The following is a 20,336-nucleotide window of genomic DNA, read 5'->3' as shown; positions in this document are numbered from 1 at the left end:
TGTCTTCTAAAGGTTGTATAGTTAATTATCTCCTTGTCTCGGGATTACATAACTCCATACCCTCCATCATTTCTCTGATGAAAACAGGAACATCCTAAGGAAAAGCGAGAAATTTTGGGATCAAATCAGAAACCGGAGCAGCTTCTCTAAATCAGGGACATCCCTGGAAAATATGGACACTTGGAGAGTCTGCTCTTGACCATTTTGATCAGCAGAATTGGCCCTACTAAGAGTTGCCACATAATGTCCACTCCACATTTATAATAACTTGATTGTTTAGTGTGGCAGCTCTCACACTTTGGAACTCCCTGCCTATTGAGATCAAGCAAGTGCCTTGAAGACACTCTTTTTGCTGCCTGCTAAAAACATTCCTGTTTAGACAAGCCTATCCAGATGCTTACAAGACATGGGTGGCGCTGTGGGTTAAACCACAGAGCCTAGGACTTGCCGATCAGAAGGTTGCCGGTTCGAATCCCCGCAACGGGGTGAGCTCCCATTGCTCAGTCCCTGCTGCTGCCCACCTAGCAGTTCGAAAGCACAAAGTGCAAGTAAATAAATAGGTACCACTCCGGCGGGAAGATAAACGGCATTTCCGTGCGCTGCTCTGGTTCGCCAGAAGCGGCTTAGTCATGCTGGCCACATGACCCGGAAGCTGTACGCTGGCTCCCTCGGCCAATAAAGTGAGATGAGTGCCACAACTCCAGAGTCGGCCACGACTGGACCTAATGGTCAGGGGTACATTTACCTTTACTTATCCAGATGCTAAGAAATTTGAGGGATTTTTTTTATCTGCTTAAGTTATTTAACTTTTATATGTTTTAAACTAGTGAAATGGTTGAAGACCCCCTAGGACTGGGGTGACCCAAAACCAATAAATCACTCAGAGGTGGAAAGTATTTTTCTTTTTGTTTGTTTTTAAACATGTAACAAGCTTTATTAATAGTCTTACAATACATTACATATATATAGTGCATCTCTTAAAGTAAATTGAAATTTCAATCATGTACACAAAAAATGAAAAAAAACACCATATACTTATCCTTTCTTACATAATTATGAACCTTAAGCTTCAGCTGTATTTATGCTACTTTTTATGTGATTATTAACAAAGACTATTAGCAAAGATTATTCACAAAAAATATCATAAAAGACTTTGGACTTCCTGTCAATTCTCGTTGTATGATTTTATTCTAATAGTGAATGTACCTACCATTATTAATCTATTCTTTATATGTTCTCTAATACATTCTTATAGCAATTTGTGCCGTTGCTCTTATTTCTCATATAGTTCTTTATCCAAAGTCAATCAAATGCTGCCATAGACGAAAAACCACTGTATATTTTTGTACATATCTCTTATATTTATCCCATTTCTGTGCAATTTCATGTCTTGAACTGCTTGAAAGCTGCACAGGTTTGTCCATAAAATCTGACGGTTTGGGCAGAGTTTCTCTGAAGCTCGTGCATCGTCCACAGGGCTGTGTCAACTGAGGCTACCGGGGGGGGGGGGTTGCTTCACTGCTTCTTGAGGGCTTCCAATTGGCAGATTGCTTGCTTGGTATGTATACATCGCTTGCTGTTTTGGAATAAAACCTTTAATCTTCCCACTCACTTGTGTGTTTTGTATTGCTTCTGAATTTTAAAAGAACCGCCTTGCCTTTGGCAAGACACATCCCAACTCCTGGCCCGCAGATAAAAGATTCAGCACTACATGTTCAGGAACCAGTAGTCATTCGTGAGAACCATTTGCCCCCATTGCCGCAGAGATGTGGCTTTCTCCTCAAGAGCATTTCAGGGTGACACCACGTTCTACCCGCAAATAGGGAATGAGCATCTCCCTGTTAAAAAAGGCTGAGCAGAATTTGAAGATTGGTTTGTCCAAATCAGCATCGAAAAACTCCACAACTCCCTTTTCATAATCCAGGGACACCTTGATCTTCCTGGGAAGATGTTCCAGTCTCAACATGGTCCACTTGGGAGACGTAAAAGCCCAGAGGCAACAGGGGGGAAGAGAGTCACTCAATGAGCCCTGGCCAGAATTCTTCTCCTTTCCCACAGCCCAGATCCCACAATAAGGACTAAGCTTATTCGCATTCCTCTGGAAAGATTCTCGTACAACCCCCACAGCCCACTCAGCCTCTTCCTCCTCAACCTCCATCCCCACCTCCACCTCCCACCGATGTTTTCCTGAAACAAATCTCTCGCAGCCCAGGACACAGGGATCGAAGTGGAACCTCTCAAGGCTCGTGGGCACGTCCTGCTTTCCATCTCCCCATCTCACGCTTTTCAGGTCATCAGACACAATGAGGTATGGATATGCTGTGCTTGGATCCAGAATTATACTTCCTGCAGGACAGAAGGAAAGTGGAGATTTGAGGAACGTAAAAACAAGCCCACCTCGATATAATCAGAGACCTGCCTTACAGGTGCAGAACTGAGACCCAAGGTCCTCTTGAACTGGTCCTCAAGGTTCTCTCTAGGCCACGCCTCCTCCCTAGGCCACACCCCCGGAAGGCGCTCCTGGAAGGAGATGTGCATGGATGGAAACAGAGGAAGGTGCCTTATACCTTGGTCCATACAGCACAGTCTTGTCTATTCAGCAGTTCTCTGGAGTTCCAAACAAGGTTGTCTCTTCCCCAGCTCTACCTAGAGATGCTGAGAATTGAACGTGGAACCTTTTGCATTCAAGGCAGATGCTCTAGCTCTGAGCTATGGTTTTTCCCCCAACTAGGCTTCTAATGAGAACAGAACTAGATGTCAACTACTGTTGAGAACAGGACTAGATGGATTGGGTATTAGGGATCAGTTTGGGCATCATTTGCTAGAAGCTGGGTGTCAAATGGAGCAAGTGGATGGAGCCCCTTTGCAGGAATTGATTGATCAATTGGCTAGCCTTAATAACAGAAGGGAGTCTAGAGTGCCTATTGTAATGCATCACAGTTCAGTGCATGATGGCGTTCTGATGCAGGTCAGAGGTCTTGGCCAATCACGAAAATCCACCCACCGGGGGTGCGAGCGCCACCATGCCAATCCACCCGGGAGGCGGGTTTTGTCACACACACCCTAGGCATGACACCCAGGACGGACCGCACCCCCCCACACACACACCCCTTGCCATGCCCCTGAGCACTAGCAAGTCTCTGAGTTCAACGTATTTTCCCGCTCCCTTGTTTGCCCCAAATACCTTCCCATTTTCCCGTCGTCTTGATCAGAGCAATTTTTTCCGGTGAGCAACTGCTGGGGTGATTAACCAACTCATGCCCCACTTCCTCCTCATCTTTGGACCTGGAAGGGAAGATGGACAGCTTTCAGTACTCAACAATCCCCTTGCCCTCCCATACAAATGTGTAGTAAGAACATACGAAGAGAAGATGCTGTGGGGGAATTAATATATGAATCCCTGTCGAATCACATGTGTGGGTGAACAACAAAAGAACTGACTAGATGCCTAGATTCAAAACACAGGGCTAGCACACAGAAAGCCCTCGGGTTAAGAACTTTGCTTCAGGATGAGAACAGAAATTGTGCTCTGGCGGGGCGGCAGCAGCAGGAGGCCCCATTAGCTAAAGTGGTGCTTCAGGTTAAGAACAGTTTCAGGTTAAGAACGGTCCTCCGGAACAAAATTAAGTACTTAGCCCAAGGTACCACTGTATATGTAAAAGGTTGTAAGGGTAAATCAATCTTTCCAAGGTTAAACGGGTATTAGAGAAAGATTTCCCACCCTTGCTTTAAATGTTGATTGTACATGGCAGAATTTTTTGTCATACTTGAAAGAACATGTTGTTTTCAATGAAACAGAATCTGTTCTGTAGTTGTGTGTGTGTGTTTGTATGTGACAAGAAATAGTTACATACCTGTTCAAGTTCTTTCTGATCCCCTGAAAGAGACAAGGAGATAAATGAGGTCTCAGCTGCAGGGACAGAACATACAATGAGTTTGTCCTGGTGAGGGTTTTGTTTTGTTTTGTCCCTTCCTTGTATGGTGATACCAGTGAATTTCTTCTCAGGCTCAGGAAAGAAAACGTAGAACCGCAAAATTATTCTCTGGCTCAGATGAAAATCCTGGATGTGTGACGCTTCTGCTGGCCAGGGAACATGGGAATTCTCCTAAACTCCACATTATGAGCTAAGCAGTGAATGATTCACCAGTCTTGAGGGATCTTCTCTTCTTTATTCCCTAGGTCCTGGGGCAAGTGTGGGGACATGCAGGCCCAGGGGCCAAATGCAGCCCTCTGGGAAGCTCTCTTTGGCCACAGGACATATCCTGCACTACCCTTCTCCTGTCCTAGGATGTGTCCCTTTTTTGTGGAATATTTTATTGGTTGTATAATAAAATGACATTGATCACCTTCAACAAAACCTGTGCAGTGTTCTGTGAACACTTCAGTCGCATATTATAAGGAAAACTGAGCAGGGACACTGCCTAATAACTGAATCATTGAATGCATCCTCAAAGGTTCACCAATCTGTGACAGATTCTCTGTAAGTAAACACAAGCAGTTGGAGGTCTGTCATTAACATCACTTTTATTTACATGGCTGATATATAGGAATCGTACTTTGTACTTTAGTTTGGCCTCTAACAACCCTTCTGTGTTGAATTAAATGCTTGAAAAGAAACAGATCCCAAAGTCTCCCTTGCCACCCTGTCAGAGCTTTCTAGTGGGAGGGAATCTGTAAACAGGCAGTGGTAAACTGTAGGTTTAAAGGTAAAGGTAACGGACCCCTGGACAGTTAAGTTCAGTCAAAGATGACTATAGGGTTGTGGGGCTCGTCTCGCTTTCAGGCCGAGGGAGCCGGCGTTTGTCCACAGACAGCTTTCCGGGTCATGTGGCCAGCAGGACTAAACCGCTTCTGGCACAATGGGACCAGAGCGCACAGAAACGCCATTTACCTTCCCGCCACAGTGGTACCTATTTATCTACTTCCACTGGTGTGCTTTCGAACTGCTAGGTTGGCAGGAGCTGGGACAGAGCAACAGGAACTCACTCCGTCATGGGGATTCGAACTGCCTTCTGATCAGCAAGCCCAAGAGGCTCAGTGGTTTAGACCACAGTGCCACCCGCATCCCTATTGGTAAACCTCAGGGCAGTAAGGTCTTTATGTATAAGAGGAGTCCACATCAGTATCTGGTGACAGAAGGGCCACAGCAGGTTCCTCATCGCTTTTATGGTATATATCTTCACCTTGAATCTCACCTTGTCAGGTAAAACAGGGAATATGCAGGAGAGATTATTTTGAGGAGCTATGTAAGGTATTTGTAGAATATTTACTGTTAAAACTGAAAAGGGTCAAACCATCACAAGAGGTGTTCAAATTTTGGGAGGTTGGATAGTTACAATGGAATGGTCTCGGAAGCGGGGTGTACATTTCTTTTTCTTATTTCTTATTTTTTTAAAAAATAAAAAACTGGTTTGTACAGTCAAACCTTGGTTCCCAAACACCTCCATTATCTTATGCTTTGGCTCCTGAATGCCAAAAACCCAGAAGTAACTGCTTGGATTTTTGAACGATTTTCGGAAGCTGAATGGCTTCCGGAGAGTTTTTATATTTTTTTCTCCACTGACTTTGCCTACAGCCATTTGAACCTCGGTTGTCGGACATTTAGAAGAAGAAGAAGAAGAAGAAGAAGAAGAAGAAGAAGAGGAGGAGGAGGAGGAGTTTGGATTTGATATCCCGCCTTTCACTCCCCTTCAGGAGTCTCAAAGTGGCTAACAATCTCCTTTCCCTTCCTCCCCCACAACAAACACTCTGTGAGGTGAGTGGGGCTGAGAGACTTCAGAGAAGTGTGACTGGCCCAAGGTCACCCAGCAGCTGCATGTGGAAGAGCGGGGAAGCGAACCCAGTTCCCCAGATTACGTGACTACCACTCTTAACCACTACATCACACTGGCTCTCCGTTTGGAAGTCGGACGGTCTTCTGGAATGGATTACATTCAACAACCGAGGTTTGACTGTACCACTTCAGACTAAAAGCGGGGGGGGGGGGGGTGAATCTCACCTTGTCATGTCCCAGCTGGGGGAGCCCTACACCAAGTTCTGAATCAGGCTCCATCTTGGGGCAGGGAGTTGGGGTCCTCAGACAAGACGAAGTAGGGGCTGTTCACAACCAAGGTTAGTCCTCTGACACTGAAGCCAAATGGGTCCTGAGCCCTAGAGAAAGGCAGTGCCCAATACAAACCCAGCCCATTTCCATCAGTGGTCAGTTACTGGTAAGGACTCCTCAGGAGTAAAATCCTCCTCTCAAGGAGACATCCGGAGAGAAGAGACTTGATAGGAGTCAGCTGAGGTTCAGGTATGGGTCTAGGTGAAGGTGAAGGGACCCCTGACCATTAGGTCCAGTCGTGGCCAACTCTGGGGTTGCAGCGCTCATCTCTCTTTGTTGGCCAAGGGAGCCGGCGTACAGCTTCCGGGTCATGTGGCCAGCATGACTAAGCCGCTTCTGGCGAAACCAGAGCAGTGCACGGAAACGCTGTTTACCTTCCCACCAGAGCGGTACCTATTTATCTACTTGCACTTTGAGATGCTTTCGAACTGCTAGGTGGGCAGGAACAGGGACCGAGCAATGGGAGCTCACCCCATCGCGAGAATTCGAACTGCCAACCTTCTGATCAGCAAGTTCTAGGCTCTGTGGTTTAACCCACAGTGCCACCCACGTCTAGCAGCTCCTAATTATGTCAGGTGATCCTACCCACTTGTCAAACTTGAGCCATGGGGGTTGGGCAGGGGGTAACAGCTACAACACAGGATTCAACCCCCTTCCTATCACCATTAGAGTGGCAAAGATTTCCATGGAACCCGGAGGCCAAAAAATTTAAAGTACAAATATCTAAACTGGCGGGGGGGGGGGGGATGGACAGAACTGCTCTCCATATAGGAATTTTTTTGGAACTCATTTCCCCCTAATAGAACATAATTTTGCATTTTATTTTCACCAATAAATGCACTGCATTTTCCCCTCATATATCTATATCTATACAGTATATATATATATATATATATATATATATATATATATATATATGCATTCTGTAACCTATTTTGTTTTTGGTTGGAGATCTGCATTGCAAAACATCTGGAGGACACAATGTTGGTTGGGGCTTATCTAGACTAGTTCCTACCTGTTCAAAATGCTCCAGGAGAATCACTGAGTGCTGGCTGTGTTGTGGCGAATGTTCACACTTGGAACATAGCAATTCTCTGTCTTCTTTGCAGAACAGTAGAAGTTTTTCCTTGTGTCTGTCACACAGTGCTCCTTTGCAGCGTTTGCAGTTTTCTACAATGCTGGTCAGCAGCCAGTTTGGCCGGTAATTCCCTTTCTGGATCTTGGTTCGGCAGATAGGACATTCCGGTGGACCGTTTTCCTTCCCTTTCTCACAGTGATTGTTGATGCAGGCCTTACAAAAGTTATGGCCACAATCCAGAGTCACAAGGTCTGTTAAATAGTCTATGCAAATAGGGCACTTAATGTCTTCTTCCATAACTACAAGCAGTGTGGACGTCCCTTTCGGTATCATGGTTCCCTTAAAAATATAAAAAAATCAGATGTTTCTTAGTAAAGTTCTTGATTTAGAAGTACAATTCCATCCACTCCTTCATTCCCCCCCACCAACATGGAAATGTAACAGCTGAGTTCTTCTACACAACCAGAGTAATTAACCAGAAAGATACAATACCACCTGTTAAGTTGTGGGTGAACATGTCAGACGGCACAGTGATTCTTCAAACAGCTCTTGTTTATTCACAGGCCAGAACTGAACTGAACTGAACTGAAGGGTTCAGCCAGCCTGCTTATATAGAGCTCCACTACAACGCAACAGTAACCACTTTCTGTAACTATCCAATCACTGAACGTCCCTTTCAATCCCTTATTTGCATATGTGGACCTGAGTGAAAACTATCTACAGTATCCCCCTGCTGGCCCAGGGTGAGAACTTCAGTACATAACACCCCCGCTAAGGCTTTGTAGGCCAAGGTGTCATTTGTGTGATCTAGAAGTAGGGATGAATGAATCTGTGCATTCTGGTGTTTTTCATTCCCCCCCCCCTAAATTTATGTTCAATTTGTCACATTTCTGCACCACTTTGCCAATTTATTAAATAAATAAAAAGGAGCAACTCATGAAAGTTCACCAGCATTTTACAGTACATTTCCCCCAATATACATACTTTTGTATGCAATTTCCTCTACTATGCATTATTAATAGCAATTAAGAATTTTGTACATCTAACTTGCAAGCCTCAGCCCAGTAGGAGCCAGTTTCAAATCATAGCACAGACACTCAGTGAGAAGGCTGTCCTCCTCCAATCCCTTCTCCCAATTAACCTCCGTCTCCAGGGCCTGCCCCAATGACATCAACAGGGGGCTCCCTTAGATCTCAGGTCTGGGCCTTGAAATTTCAGGGTCTGAGATGCTCCTGATCTAGCAACCCTAGTTGATTTGGTGACAACAATTTCCCAAGTCGATCAGTAGGGGAGGGTCTCATTTATAACATTGTACAGTGTCACTCTGTGTTCCTAAAAAACCAAGCTAAAGTGTGGGCCCATGGCAGGTTAATTATGAGCAAGCAGAGGGTAGCATATGCTTTATTCTGTTTTCAGTTTATTGCAGATTTTAATTACTTTTTGAATGTTTTAAATGCTGTTTAACTGCTTTTATCGATAACTTTATTGTTTTATTATTTTTGTAAACTGCTTTCTGGTTTGTATGCATAAATTTTGTGGAAGAGATACATGTGAATCAATTGAACTTTTTTTAAAGTAAGCAAACCAAATTCATTTCCCTCCCTCCCCTCCCTAGTTTCCTACCTTTTCCTTTCGAACCATTCGATCATCACCCTCACAGGATTCTAGGAGTTCCTCCGGCTTATCACACATTCCTGTCTTGTTTTTCGCATCTTCCCCTTCTTTAGATTTTGTAGATTCCCCTGCATGCCTTGCTAGCTCATGGTTCCGCCTGTAGCTGCCTTCTTTAAAAGGTTTTCCGCACTGAGGGCAAGAACCTGCTGCATCAGAGTCGCTCCAATACTGGATGAGGCAAGCGTGGCAGAAACTATGCCCACAGTCAGTAATCACCGGGTCCAAGAAAGGTTGGTGGCAAACGGGGCAAGTCATTTCTTCCTGGCCGAGAGTGCCTCCAGAAGCCATGTTTCCTTCAAAAACAGCCTGAAGCAAACACTGGAATGCAATTTCCGGCAGGACGCCATGGTGGGAGTGCCTCTCCAAGTTGTAATTTATAGCATGTCAACAACTGCAAACAAACGCTGCGATAAAGAGGGTGTGTGGAGATCCGGTTGAAGAAAAGAGAACCACCAGATGCAGATAGATTTTACTCATCTGTTCCAGATTCAGAGGCCCTGGGATGCATTTAATGACACCTTTTTAATTTTGAATAATGTATGCTTTTTATAACTGTACAGTGCTACCTCAGGGTAAGTACTTAATTCGTTCCGGAGGTCCATACTTAACCTGAAACTGTTCTTAACCTGAAGCACCACTTTAGCTAATGGGGCCTCCTGCTGCTGCTGCGCCGCCAGAGCACGATTTCTGTTCTCATCCTGAAGCAAAGTTCTTAACCTGAAGCACTATTTCTGGGTTAGTGGAGTCTGTAACCTGAAGCGTATGTAACCTGAAGTGTATGTAACCTGAGGTACCACTGTATATGTTGCTTTGAGAGAAAAATATTGTACAGTGGTATCTCAGGTTACATACGCTTCAGGTTACATACTCTGCTAACCCAGAAATAGTGCTTCAGGTTAAGAACTTTGCTTCAGGATGAGAACAGAAATCGTGCTCTGGCGGCGCAGCAGCAGCAGGAGGCCCCATTAGCTAAAGTGGTGCCTCGGGTTAAGAACAGTTTCAGGTTAAGAACGGACCTCCGGAACGAATTAAGTACTTAACCTGAGGTACCACTGTAGTGAGCAAAGACTGGTTGGCATCCCTCTGTCCAGGGATGGGTGCACCTTTGGGAGTGAAGTCAAACAATGGAGGGGTGCACCTTTGGGAGTGAAGTCAAACTGTTGCAAGGTTGCAATGTCTGCTATGGCTACAGGATACAGGAGAGACATGTTTTGCTACAGCTGAGGCAGAAGAAGGTGGTCGGTTGTCGTCCAATGAATGAATGTAAATACAGTGGTACCTCGGTTTTCGAATGTACAGTGGTACCTCAGGGTTTTTGCTAAAAAATCTCCCCTTTCATGTTGATGGAGTAAGACCGATAAAGCGTGTCCTCCCTCAAAGAGGGCACGGGTTGCAGTGAGACCTGGAGACTGACCTCTTGGTTGTGGGTTGGTATATTGGATAGCCACAACACCCAGTTGGTAGGTCCCTCGTTGCTGGGCTTAATCTGGCCAATGGGGTGCAGTTTAAACGGATCGAGGGACCTATATATGCACGTTACCCAGAGCTTCCTATTTTGGCTCGTGCATCAAAACACCCACCCACCTCTCCCTACTTTTAAGGCATTTTGCGATTGACCTTGCTATGCCGTCGTGTGTCGTCTGTCATTGGCAGGAATTTTCCCCACTTGGCTGATTAGCTGTTGCCATTTGGGTTTCGCCTGCCGCATAGCAAATCATCACAATTTGTAAGGTTGCAGATAGGCACTGGTTCATGTGATAGAGGTGGGAGAACGGTCTCGCCATCCCTATGTGAAGGGTATTCCGTTAAAGGAATCCAGGGACTCAACTTGGTTTGGTCAACCCCCGAGAGGGGGTTGTGCCTGTGCCTGAGTCCAGGGGAGCATCTGGGGAGTGAACATAGTCTGTTCCCAGGTTTTTCACCTGCCTCAGGTGTTCACCCTTGGCTGACCTATGGTAGTGCGCTGGGTCAGCGCTGCCTGCAAGGGTGCAAGGGGTAGCTTACAGCATATATAAAAACATAATAAAACATCAAGTATTAAAAAACAGAGTACAGTGGTGCCTCGCAAGACGAAATTAATTCGTTCTGTGAGTTTTTTCGTCTTGTGAATTTTTTGTCTTGCGAAGCACGGTTTCCCATAGGAATGCATTGACGGTTTTAAGAAAAAGGCGCAAGACGTTTTCGTCTTGCGAAGCAAGCCCATAGGGAAATTCGTCTTGCGAAGCAACTCAAAAAACAAAAAACTCTTTTGTCTTGCGAGTTTTTCGTCTTGCAAGGCATTCGTCTTGCAAGGTACCACTGTATCTTATACAAACTATAAACCAATAAATCAATAGTAGAATAATAACAGTTAACAGTTATACCCAAATTAAAATAGCCTCCAACCCCAACTAAACATTTAACCAACCCCAACTCAAAGAAACAAAACAGGGGAACCAAAATTTAAACCATTTAAAACATTTTAACACATTTTTAGCCAGTTGCCCCAACCCATATGTTGTTCCAGTAATGTCCCTTCGGCCTCCCAGGAGCCTCTTTTAGCTGTTCAAGTAAGCTCATCGAGTGGTCCATGGACATTATTATACCATCAGTTTAGCATTTTCAAATGAAAAAGAAGGAAGGCCAGGAAGGAAAACGGCAAAAAATAGTTTATTCTTGCTTTCCCGTTAGATTGAATATCTGTGCTGCTGAGTCCCTGTCCACACCGCACAGAAATAATCAGTTTCATCTTCCTGCAAGGCCCCAGTGATGGCCAAAGACATTGTATCCCCTGATCTAGACCCTGAGAAACGGGCTGGGACACCGGATGCTCTTTCGCTGGTGTGGTAAAGCAACAGCCACAGCACTTTACCCAATTTGTGCTGGATCCAGAGAGGGTAGTTGTTATCAGTGATGGTTCCGCTATCAAATGTGCAAGACATACTGATGGCCCCACCTAGAGGAACAGCCTCTGAGGGTTTCAGGGATTGTAGTTGCTGGATGCCGAGACCTGAAAAGGAACGAGGTAAGGACCAGCTTATCGAACTATATCTCAGTGTAGCAAAGTCTGCACATCTGGGAGAGGATAAGAAACACCTGGGTCTGTCTCAAACAAATGGAGACCAGGACTGTGGCAAGGAGCAGGCACCACTCCATCATGGGGAGATGCAGAGGATCTTCACGAAAGAGACCTCTCCTTGGCATCCTCCCAGAACATCTTAAACCCTCAGAAGTGAGGAAAATAGCCACTGTATGCAAATATAAAAAGGTAAAGGGACCCCTGACCATTAGGTCCAGTTGTGACCAACTCTGGGGGTGCGGCGCTCATCTCGCTTTATTGACCGAGGGAGCCGGCGTACAGCTTCTGGGTCATGTGGCCAGCATGACTAAGCTGCTTCTGGCGAACCAGAGCAGCGCACGGAAACACCGTTTACCTTCCCACCAGAGTGGTACCTATTTATCTACTTGCACTTTTGACGTGCTTTCGAACTGCTAGGTTGGCAGGAACAGGGACTGAGCAACGGGAGCTCACCCTGTCACGGGGATTCGAACCGCCGGCCTTCTGATCAGCAAGTCCTAGGCTCTGTGATTTAACCCACAGCGCTACCCGTGTCCCTATGCAAATATGTCAGCCTCTTAATAACTGTCTCAGGGTGCAGGAGGAGGGCAGCAGCTTTGCTAAAAAGAAAGCAGCTACACCCTCAAAGTGACTCAAAACACGAACTCTTTGCTAGATCCTCACTGCATTCCCCCTCACTGATGAAGAGGTACAATATTGTGGCTGTAGTTCTCTCTCTTACACACACACAGAGAGAGAGAGAGAACTCAGACACAAACAATATCTCCATCTGGTGGCAAGATGTATGGATTATGCAGTTGATTAACTGCAAATCGTTATGGGTTTAGGTTTTGTTTTGTTTTGAGCTATCTTCAGCTTGAATAACTTACATGTTTCAGATCTGCATGGCCTCACATGGGAGGAAATGAAAGGTGCAACAGAAATAACTGGTCTTGGTTTCCAAGGGGGGTTGAAGACAACAGTTAAGGACAAAGGCTAGATATTTGTTGTTGTTAATGTGATAATCTCATCCCATCCAGCCTTTGTCCCTGCCCACTTTGAAAGGGGCATCTCATTAGCTCACTGCCTCTTGCTGTGTCTCCATTTCAGAGAGTGTGAATCAGGTATTCAAAATGCAAAATGACTTGGATTTCTCCCACCCTCCTAAATTGTTAGGATTGGCTAGTTTAAGGGGCAATCCCAGGGTAGGATCCACCAGGAGGAGCAGTTTCGGATGCAGCAGATCTCCAGGCTCGGCGGCCGATTCCCACGCTCAGCCAGTTGAACTCACCAGCTGAAGATCATAGCTGTCAACCTTCCCTTTTTTTGCAGGAAATTCCCTTATTGCAGCGCCATTTCCCGCTGCTTCCAGCTGCTATCCCAGATTGTTAGATATCCCATAGACTGTCCCCGGGACAGGTGAGGCTGCTGATCCCTTATTTTCAAATCTGAAAGTTGACAGCCATGATGAAGATAGTGCAACTGCTCTCCCCAGGGAAGTTTGCCTGGTGCCTTCACTATACACCTTTAGGCGCCAGGCAAAAACGTTCCTTTTCAGCCAGGCCTTTGCCTGACTTGATCTACATCCTATACCATTTTTTAAAATGCTGGCTCTTTTGGAGGGTTTTATTGGGTTGCTGGTTTCGTTTTGATTTTATGTATTTGATATTTTATGTGAACCGCCCTGAGACCTTCGGGTATAGGGCGGTATAGAAATTAAATAAATAAAATAAATACATAAATAACTCGCTCATCCCAGCTCAGACAAGTCCGGGCTGCTGGGAGCACCAGTCAGAAGGGAGGTAGGAGCGCCCTCTAGAGGGCTTTTTGCGCGGCGCAGCCACAGGCCCGCGGACAGGCTCCACCCCTAGAGTTCAGCCAATCCCACCCTCCAGGGGAGGGAAGGGGCGGGGTTTCCTTTTCATAACCTTCCCCCCGCCGGCGTGGGAGGAGGAAAGAAAGAAAGGAAAACCCGCCCTTCCCCACGCGCAGGCGCAGTGAGGAGCTGGAAGCGCAGCAGGGAGGCGGGAGGGGCATGGGGCGTGGCCTCCACCGCCCTCCCGCCGCCGGCAAGGAGCCTGGCTGCCGTGGCCGCGCGTGCGCACTAGCTTTCCCAGTTAGGCCGCGGCCGCCTCCCGTCGCTTTTTCCCGGCCCGGCCTGCTTCATCCCTCCCGGCCTTGCCTCACGCCGCCGCCGCCGAGATGATGATGATGGCGCTGAGCAAGACCTTCGGGCAGAAGCCCGTCAAGTTCCAGCTGGAGGAGGACGGCGAGTTCTTCATGATAGGCTCTGAGGTGAGGAGGGAGCGGGGCGGCCGAGGGAGGCGGAGGGGCTGGAGCGTCGCCTCCCGCGCTCGCTGGGGGAGGCTGGGGGGGGGGTCCCAGTCGAGCGGGCGGCGGCGCCTGACGAGGCGGGTCCTGTGGCTGCGTCCCCTTGCAGGTGGGCAACTACCTGCGGATGTTCCGGGGCTCCCTGTACAAGCGCTACCCGTCGCTCTGGAGGCGCCTGGCCACGGTGGAGGAGCGCAAGAAGATCGTCGCCTCTTCCCACGGTGGGTGAGCAGGGCGGGCAGGCCCCCAACCCCACACACAGGGCCGGATTTACCTATAAGCTAAGCAAGCTGTAGTTTAAGGCCCCACTCTCTTGGGGGGCGGGGCCCCCCAAAATTATGAGGCTTTGTAAATTGCGTTTCTAAATGAACTTTTCTTATTGCCAAATGCCAATGTGTTATTAATTTTATGAATAATTCATTTTAAGTTACAGGTTCATAATTATTTCACTATTAATATTCTTCTTTAATTGTACTTCAGTTCAACAATTACTTTGATAAAATACATATTTTGTTATGTGTATATGGCTTTAGATACCTATTGGGTCCACAAATTACCATATACACAAAAAACAGTGACAATTTGTTGTTGACAAAGGACAGCTGGACATATAAAAGGCTTCATAATTATTTGCACTATTAATATACTTCTTTAATTGTATTTCAGTTCAACAATTGCTTTGATAAAATTCATATTTTGTTGTGTGCATGTGGCTTTAGATACCTATTGCTTCCACAAATTACCATATAGCATATATTCAACACAAAAAAGTGGCAATTTGTTGTTGACAAAGGACGACTGGACATATAAAGGGCCCCGTTACCTTCAGTAGCTTCAGTAGTAGGGCCTCATCAAACCTAAATCCGGCCCTGCTCACACACACCACCCCGCTGGTAGGAGGAAGGGAGGCCCGCTGCCCGGCCAGCCCCTTTCCAGAGCCCCCCCCCCCCCCCCCGTTGGCTATGCAACCACAAACAGGGGGTTTGGGGAGGGGGTTGCAGCCCTTCCGAGGAGGGGGGAGGAGGTTGTGCTTTTATCATCGTCTCCCTTCCCTAACTCCCCACCCCACCAGCCAGCATTGCAAGGTCCCCGGCATTGGCATCCACCCCTTTGACGTTTTCTTCTCTCTTCCCCACAGAAAACCAACGAAGTCACAGTCCCAGAAGATGTAAGTTGAAACTCGGGGGTCTCTTCTTCTTACTGAGGCTCTGCTTTGCTCACGCCGAGTCTTCCTGCAGTGTCTGAAGGGCTGCTCGATATATGCTGAATTTGCTTTGCCGCCTCCTTGATTTTAAGATTTTCTGGTCTTATCTGTGGAGCCCAGGGTAGGGGTTGGGGAGCATAACGTTGCTTTTTGACTAGCAGGGAGCGTCACGTTGCATTTTGACTAGACTAACTGGAGAAGAGCATCTCCCTCTTCCTGCAGGGCCTTGGATTCCAGCACTGTGCCAAATGCTTGTTAGCATTTCTGGTAGCTCTTAGATATGCAGCGTTTTTCTTCTCGAGGGTGTAGAGGTGGAAACGAACGATCTGGCCATGGGTTTAGCAATCTAGTGTGCAAGCCGAGTGGGGAGAGGGATGCACCAATGCCACTCTACTGGTGCTAAATCCTCACTCAGTTCAGAATAGGAAAGGGATAAATCCTGTCCACCTTTACATCCCCTCAGTATAGACTTTGGGCCGGTTCTGGTTTCTTTGAATCAGCCCTGTGAACTCTATAGGATATCCTTCCGAGAGTGTGTCTGGAGTTTGTCTCAGCGACTGGACAGCATATGTCTCTTAAAAGATTTTTGAAGGGCAGGGATGTGCTATATTCTGCCTAACCTGAAAGTGACGTGTTCTTCAAGTGTTTACAAAGGGAGAGTTTTTGGCTCCGTTTTGTGAAAGCTGCTTGTCAGAAACTAGGGAGCCAGGGAAGCTCACTTTATTCTATGGGCACTGGCTCCAGCCCATGCAGACTATTGAAGGGACTATGAAATGGGTGACTGCATCTCTTAGCGGGGAGGGGGGGTGGAATCTCCTGCCCTGGCAGATGATACCCCTCATGATCCACACCACTTTCTCTTCCTCCCTCTCCTATTTTAGATCACGGTTATACCACACTGGCCACAAGTGTGACTCTCTTGAAAGCCTCTGAAGTAGAAGAGATCCTGGATGGAAATGATGAGAAATACAAGGCAGTCTCCATCAGCACTGAGCCTCCCACCTACCTTAGGTAGTTACATATTTATATATTGCCTCCCCCCCCCCCCCCCGAAGGAGCTTGAGGTTGTGTGCATGGTGCTGCTGCTCCCACATTTCATCCACACAACAACCCTGTAGGTTAGGCTAAGAGTTGGTGATTGGCCAAGATCACATAGTGAGCTTTAGGGGCAAGTAGTGATTTGAACCAGGGTCTCCCCAATCCTAGTCTGATGCTGGAAGCACTATACCACAGTGGCTCTCTTTTCTGGGAAAGGAAAAGCCAAACAAGGCAGAAAGAAAGAAACTGTGTGAAGAAAGACCCTCAGTTCCCTCAGGAGACTTACAGCATGATGAAAAGTTCTAAAAGTTACTCACTTTAACCAACAGCTCTTGATTTTCCTGTCAGTGGTATCCTGGGTTGTATTAGTAACACGTCTAGTCTATGTTATTTGAGTCACTATCTTTCCAGCGTGTTGCAGATGAAGGGTCGGGGCACTGAGGTTTGTGTGCGTTCACTCATACACACATACAAATGCTTACGTTCTGAAGATTGTTCCCCATTCACCAGTGGTCTCCTCTCCTAGAGAACAGAAGGCAAAAAGGAACAGTCAGTGGGTTCCGACCCTTCCCAACAGCTCCCACCACCTTGACGCTGTGCCATGCTCGACCACCATTAACAGAAATCGGATGGGCAGAGACAAGAAGAGAACCTTCCCCCTCTGGTAAGTTTGTTGCTGGCTCTCAGGAAGAAGTGAGGAACCATTGACACACAAGGTAATGCTGCTAAGGGTATGGACAGAGGAAGCCGATTTGCAGATCTGACGGCTGGGGCTGTCATAGAGTGGACCCGCTGAAATGAGTGAACATAACTTCGGTCCATTCATTTCAGTGAGTCTACTCCCAAGTGGAACTTGGTTGAATACAACCCTGAGTTTCCCAGCATTGGTCCTTCTCTTCAGAATGGGGCTAATCATCAACTTCTAGCAGGGAAGCAGGATGTGGCTGCAATTCTTCCTTCATATACTCCCGTCCTTTAGTTGAACACTGGGGCAAGGCTTGATTTTGGGAGCTCAGATTTGTCTAGGAAGCCCTGCTCTCCTCCCGGGAAGAGTCCTCCCTATCCCTGACATGGCATGCACTTCAATTTCCTGGCTCTTCCAGTGAAAACAAGCTCTGGGCCTTGAAGCTCTCATGCTTCTTTCCCCCCACCCACATGGAGGCACTGTTCCTTCCTACCCAAATGTCTATGTCCTGCCCCCCCCCTTTTGTATTTTAGCTTTGATGACCACGACCCAGCCGTGATCCACGAGAACGCCTCCCAGCCAGAGGTGCTGGTTCCCATCCGCCTCGACATGGAAATTGACGGGCAGAAACTGAGAGACGCTTTTACATGGAACATGAATGGTGTGTAGGGGAGAAGAAGTGGACAATCCGACGTTATATAAAGTGTGACCTTCCTTAATGCCTTATAGTTCAGATGCTCCACTTCTGAAAAATAGCAGAAACAAAACCCAGTGTTGTAGAAGTTGCTGACGAGGCAACAGTTCGAGAAGGTGTTTAATTTGGGGACTAGTTTTAGGGATTGGGCAAATGCTGTGGGCCGCATCCTGGTCAAATGTGCACTGCCAAGAACCCCCTGGACCTCCTTGACACCATTACAGGCTGCTTGTTCACCCGTCCCTGGTCTGGCACAGCAGAGATGAGCAAGGAAACAGCTGCAGGAAAGATGTTGTAACAGGCATCTGGTGGCTACTCTCTGGATGCTGGACTATGTGGGCCCCTTTGGCCTGATCCTGCAGCTCAGACAGTAGAGCATGAGACTCTTAATCTCAGGGTTGATTCCTGCACTGCAAGAGGTTGAACTAGATAACCCTCATGGTTCCTCCCAACTCCACAATTCTGACATTCTTTGCTCTTGTACAGAGAAAAAGGGGAGTAGCTGCCACTGCCTAATTATTCATAGATTTGTCTGTTAAACGAGTAGATGGGAGCAATGCTGAGCCAAGAACAGGCAGAGAGCAGAGGCAGATTCACTGATGGGTATCTTAACAAGCTCCCTTTTGTAGGCTGCTTAAGATCCATCATTTTAGGGTGCAGTAAGTAAGCTGCTAGATATTAGACAAGCACCATGACAATAATCTGGATTTCTTTCCTTCCATCAGAAAAACTAATGACCCCGGAAATGTTTTCGGAGATTCTCTGCGATGATCTGGATTTGAATCCCCTGACCTTTGTCCCGGCAATCGCGTCAGCAATACGGCAGCAGATTGAATCTTACCCTACAGACAGTATTCTGGAGGACCAGTCAGATCAACGCGTCATTATTAAGGCAAGGAGACCTAGGCACAGTTGGTTCTGAAAGTGACACTCTTGCTTGAGGCACACCACAATGGATTTCCCAGTGGTGTGCTGAGTTCAAGTTGTAAAGGAGGACCAGCCAGTGGGGCTATATGCAAACTCCTTAGCACTTACAAGGGAGGAAAACGAGGAAGCCATTTCCATTTTCCTCATTAGTCCACACCGAGGCAGGGCAGGGGCAAAGGGGTTGACTTAAGGGCATTTGAAATATAGGATACTCAGTTGTGGTATTTGCATCTAGCTCAACATCCATGTGGGGAACATCTCCCTGGTAGACCAGTTTGAGTGGGACATGTCTGAAAAGGAGAACTCCCCAGAAAAGTTTGCCCTGAAGCTGTGCTCAGAACTTGGGCTGGGCGGCGAGTTCGTCACCACCATCGCTTACAGTATCCGGGGGCAGCTGAGCTGGCATCAGAAGACGTACGCGTTCAGGTAAGGGGTACAACTGGTGCTTCTGTAGGATTGCAAAATTGGGAGGTAGCAAATCCTATATTGTTTGGATATCCTGACTACAAGGCTCCAGCTAGTGTGTAACAGAGGCTCATCTGCTTGGTGGTGTGTCCTCCATAGTCTACTGCCTGCTTGTCTTCAGGCTGGTTCTTTGTGTGATGCCCCATGATGGATCTGGCTTCAAGTTAAAGCACATGCCCAAGTTCTCCGGGCTTTGGGGCTGAGCTGTGTTTCTTCCCCCTCTTCCAGTGAGAACCCCCTGCCAACGGTGGAGATTGCCATTCGTAACACTGGGGATGCCGACCAGTGGTGCCCTCTACTTGAAACCCTGACGGATGCAGAGATGGAGAAGAAAATTCGAGACCAAGACAGAAACACAAGGTGCGCCTTCCCCTGTGGATTGTGTACTGCCCTTTTTGTCAAAGACATGAGCTGAGAAGGGGAAGGTTTTGTTTTGTTTTGCCTCTTGTGACTTTGCAAGCATCTCTCGTTTACTATGCAACCTGAACTCCAGACCTCAGCAAGAAGCACATTGGTCCCATTACGTTACTCGGCCATTACAACTTCCCACTGCAGCAAATGCCACTGATTGGTCGAAGTGGGACTTCTTGGAAACATTTCCTTATAGATATCATGGGGCGGTGTTGAACTTTGGGGGGGATGTGTTTTCACACCCACCTGCAGTAGCTCCGGTCTAAGCTACAACAGTCCCCCACGTCTGCTGCTGCTGTTGCCATCGCTGTTCATAACAATTTGTTTTCTTCCTTGCAGGCGGATGAGACGTTTGGCTAACACAGCTCCAGCTTGGTAACCCTCCTGAAGTGGACAAGAGGATTCAACCTCCAGGCTGTGTCCATGAGGAGCCAAGCAAAGGGCAAGCATTTGTTATGCTTTCTATGCCCACCTGGGGACTGGCGGTACTTGCATTGGCTGGCCCAGCAGACCAAAGGGATGGTGACCTCTCCACCTCGTGGGTACCTGTCAAACAAGGGGTCCAATAAAGACCTGTGGCAGCTGTCTGAGCCCTTCTCTCCCCCCTCCCCCAAAAACCTTAGGACAAGTTTTTAAATAAATGAATAATAATTTTTGTTTGTCAGGCCTTCTCTGATGTGCATTCCCA

At 47.1% G+C, this 20,336-nt stretch overlaps 2 protein-coding genes across 2 annotated transcripts; one reads left to right on the top strand and one right to left on the bottom strand.

Annotated features, from left to right (window-relative positions):
- Positions 1–953: 953 nt before the first annotated feature.
- LOC310666641 (E3 ubiquitin-protein ligase TRIM58-like) lies at positions 954–9,937 on the bottom strand. The gene is made up of 5 exons (XM_083417819.1): positions 8,806–9,937; positions 7,120–7,521; positions 3,855–3,877; positions 3,185–3,285; positions 954–2,346 (listed from the first exon to the last, which is right to left on the bottom strand). The coding sequence occupies exons 1-5, from the start codon at positions 9,142–9,144 to the stop codon at positions 1,781–1,783; spliced, it is 1,431 nt and encodes a 476-aa protein (XP_083273945.1). The 5' UTR covers positions 9,145–9,937; the 3' UTR covers positions 954–1,780.
- Positions 9,938–13,843: 3,906 nt separating this feature from the next.
- SMARCB1 (SWI/SNF related BAF chromatin remodeling complex subunit B1) lies at positions 13,844–20,301 on the top strand. Its single transcript, XM_083417866.1, has 10 exons — positions 13,844–14,188; positions 14,334–14,445; positions 15,363–15,392; positions 16,310–16,439; positions 16,993–17,130; positions 17,685–17,812; positions 18,571–18,737; positions 19,008–19,198; positions 19,466–19,597; positions 19,988–20,301. Exons 1-10 carry the CDS (start codon positions 14,096–14,098, stop codon positions 20,025–20,027), a joined length of 1,161 nt encoding a protein of 386 aa, XP_083273992.1. The 5' UTR covers positions 13,844–14,095; the 3' UTR covers positions 20,028–20,301.
- The last annotated feature ends 35 nt before the right edge of the window (positions 20,302–20,336 follow it).

Source organism: Podarcis tiliguerta, assembly GCF_965153285.1.
Source record: "Podarcis tiliguerta genome assembly, chromosome: 16".
In the NCBI taxonomy this organism is placed as follows: domain Eukaryota; kingdom Metazoa; phylum Chordata; class Lepidosauria; order Squamata; family Lacertidae; genus Podarcis; species Podarcis tiliguerta.
Note: the sequence above shows the minus strand (reverse complement) of the source record. Positions and strands in the feature narration are given on the sequence as shown.

What these genes read in the sequence shown, in the direction of transcription:
- SMARCB1 (XM_083417866.1), top strand. Translation starts at nt 14,096, where the DNA reads ATGATGATGATGGCGCTGAGCAAGACCTTCGGGCAGAAGCCCGTCAAG. An exon ending in GAGCCTCCCACCTACCTTAG is followed by an intron (nt 16,440 to 16,992) that starts GTAGTTACATAT and finishes CTCCTCTCCTAG; the next exon opens with AGAACAGAAGGCAAAAAGGA. An exon ending in CAGAAGACGTACGCGTTCAG is followed by an intron (nt 19,199 to 19,465) that starts GTAAGGGGTACA and finishes CCCCTCTTCCAG; the next exon opens with TGAGAACCCCCTGCCAACGG.
- LOC310666641 (XM_083417819.1), bottom strand. Translation starts at nt 9,144, where the DNA reads ATGGCTTCTGGAGGCACTCTCGGCCAGGAAGAAATGACTTGCCCCGTT. An exon ending in GAATGGTTCGAAAGGAAAAG is followed by an intron (nt 7,522 to 8,805) that starts GTAGGAAACTAG and finishes TATATTTTTAAG; the next exon opens with GGAACCATGATACCGAAAGG. An exon ending in TCCTGGAGCATTTTGAACAG is followed by an intron (nt 3,878 to 7,119) that starts GTAGGAACTAGT and finishes TGTCTCTTTCAG; the next exon opens with GGGATCAGAAAGAACTTGAA.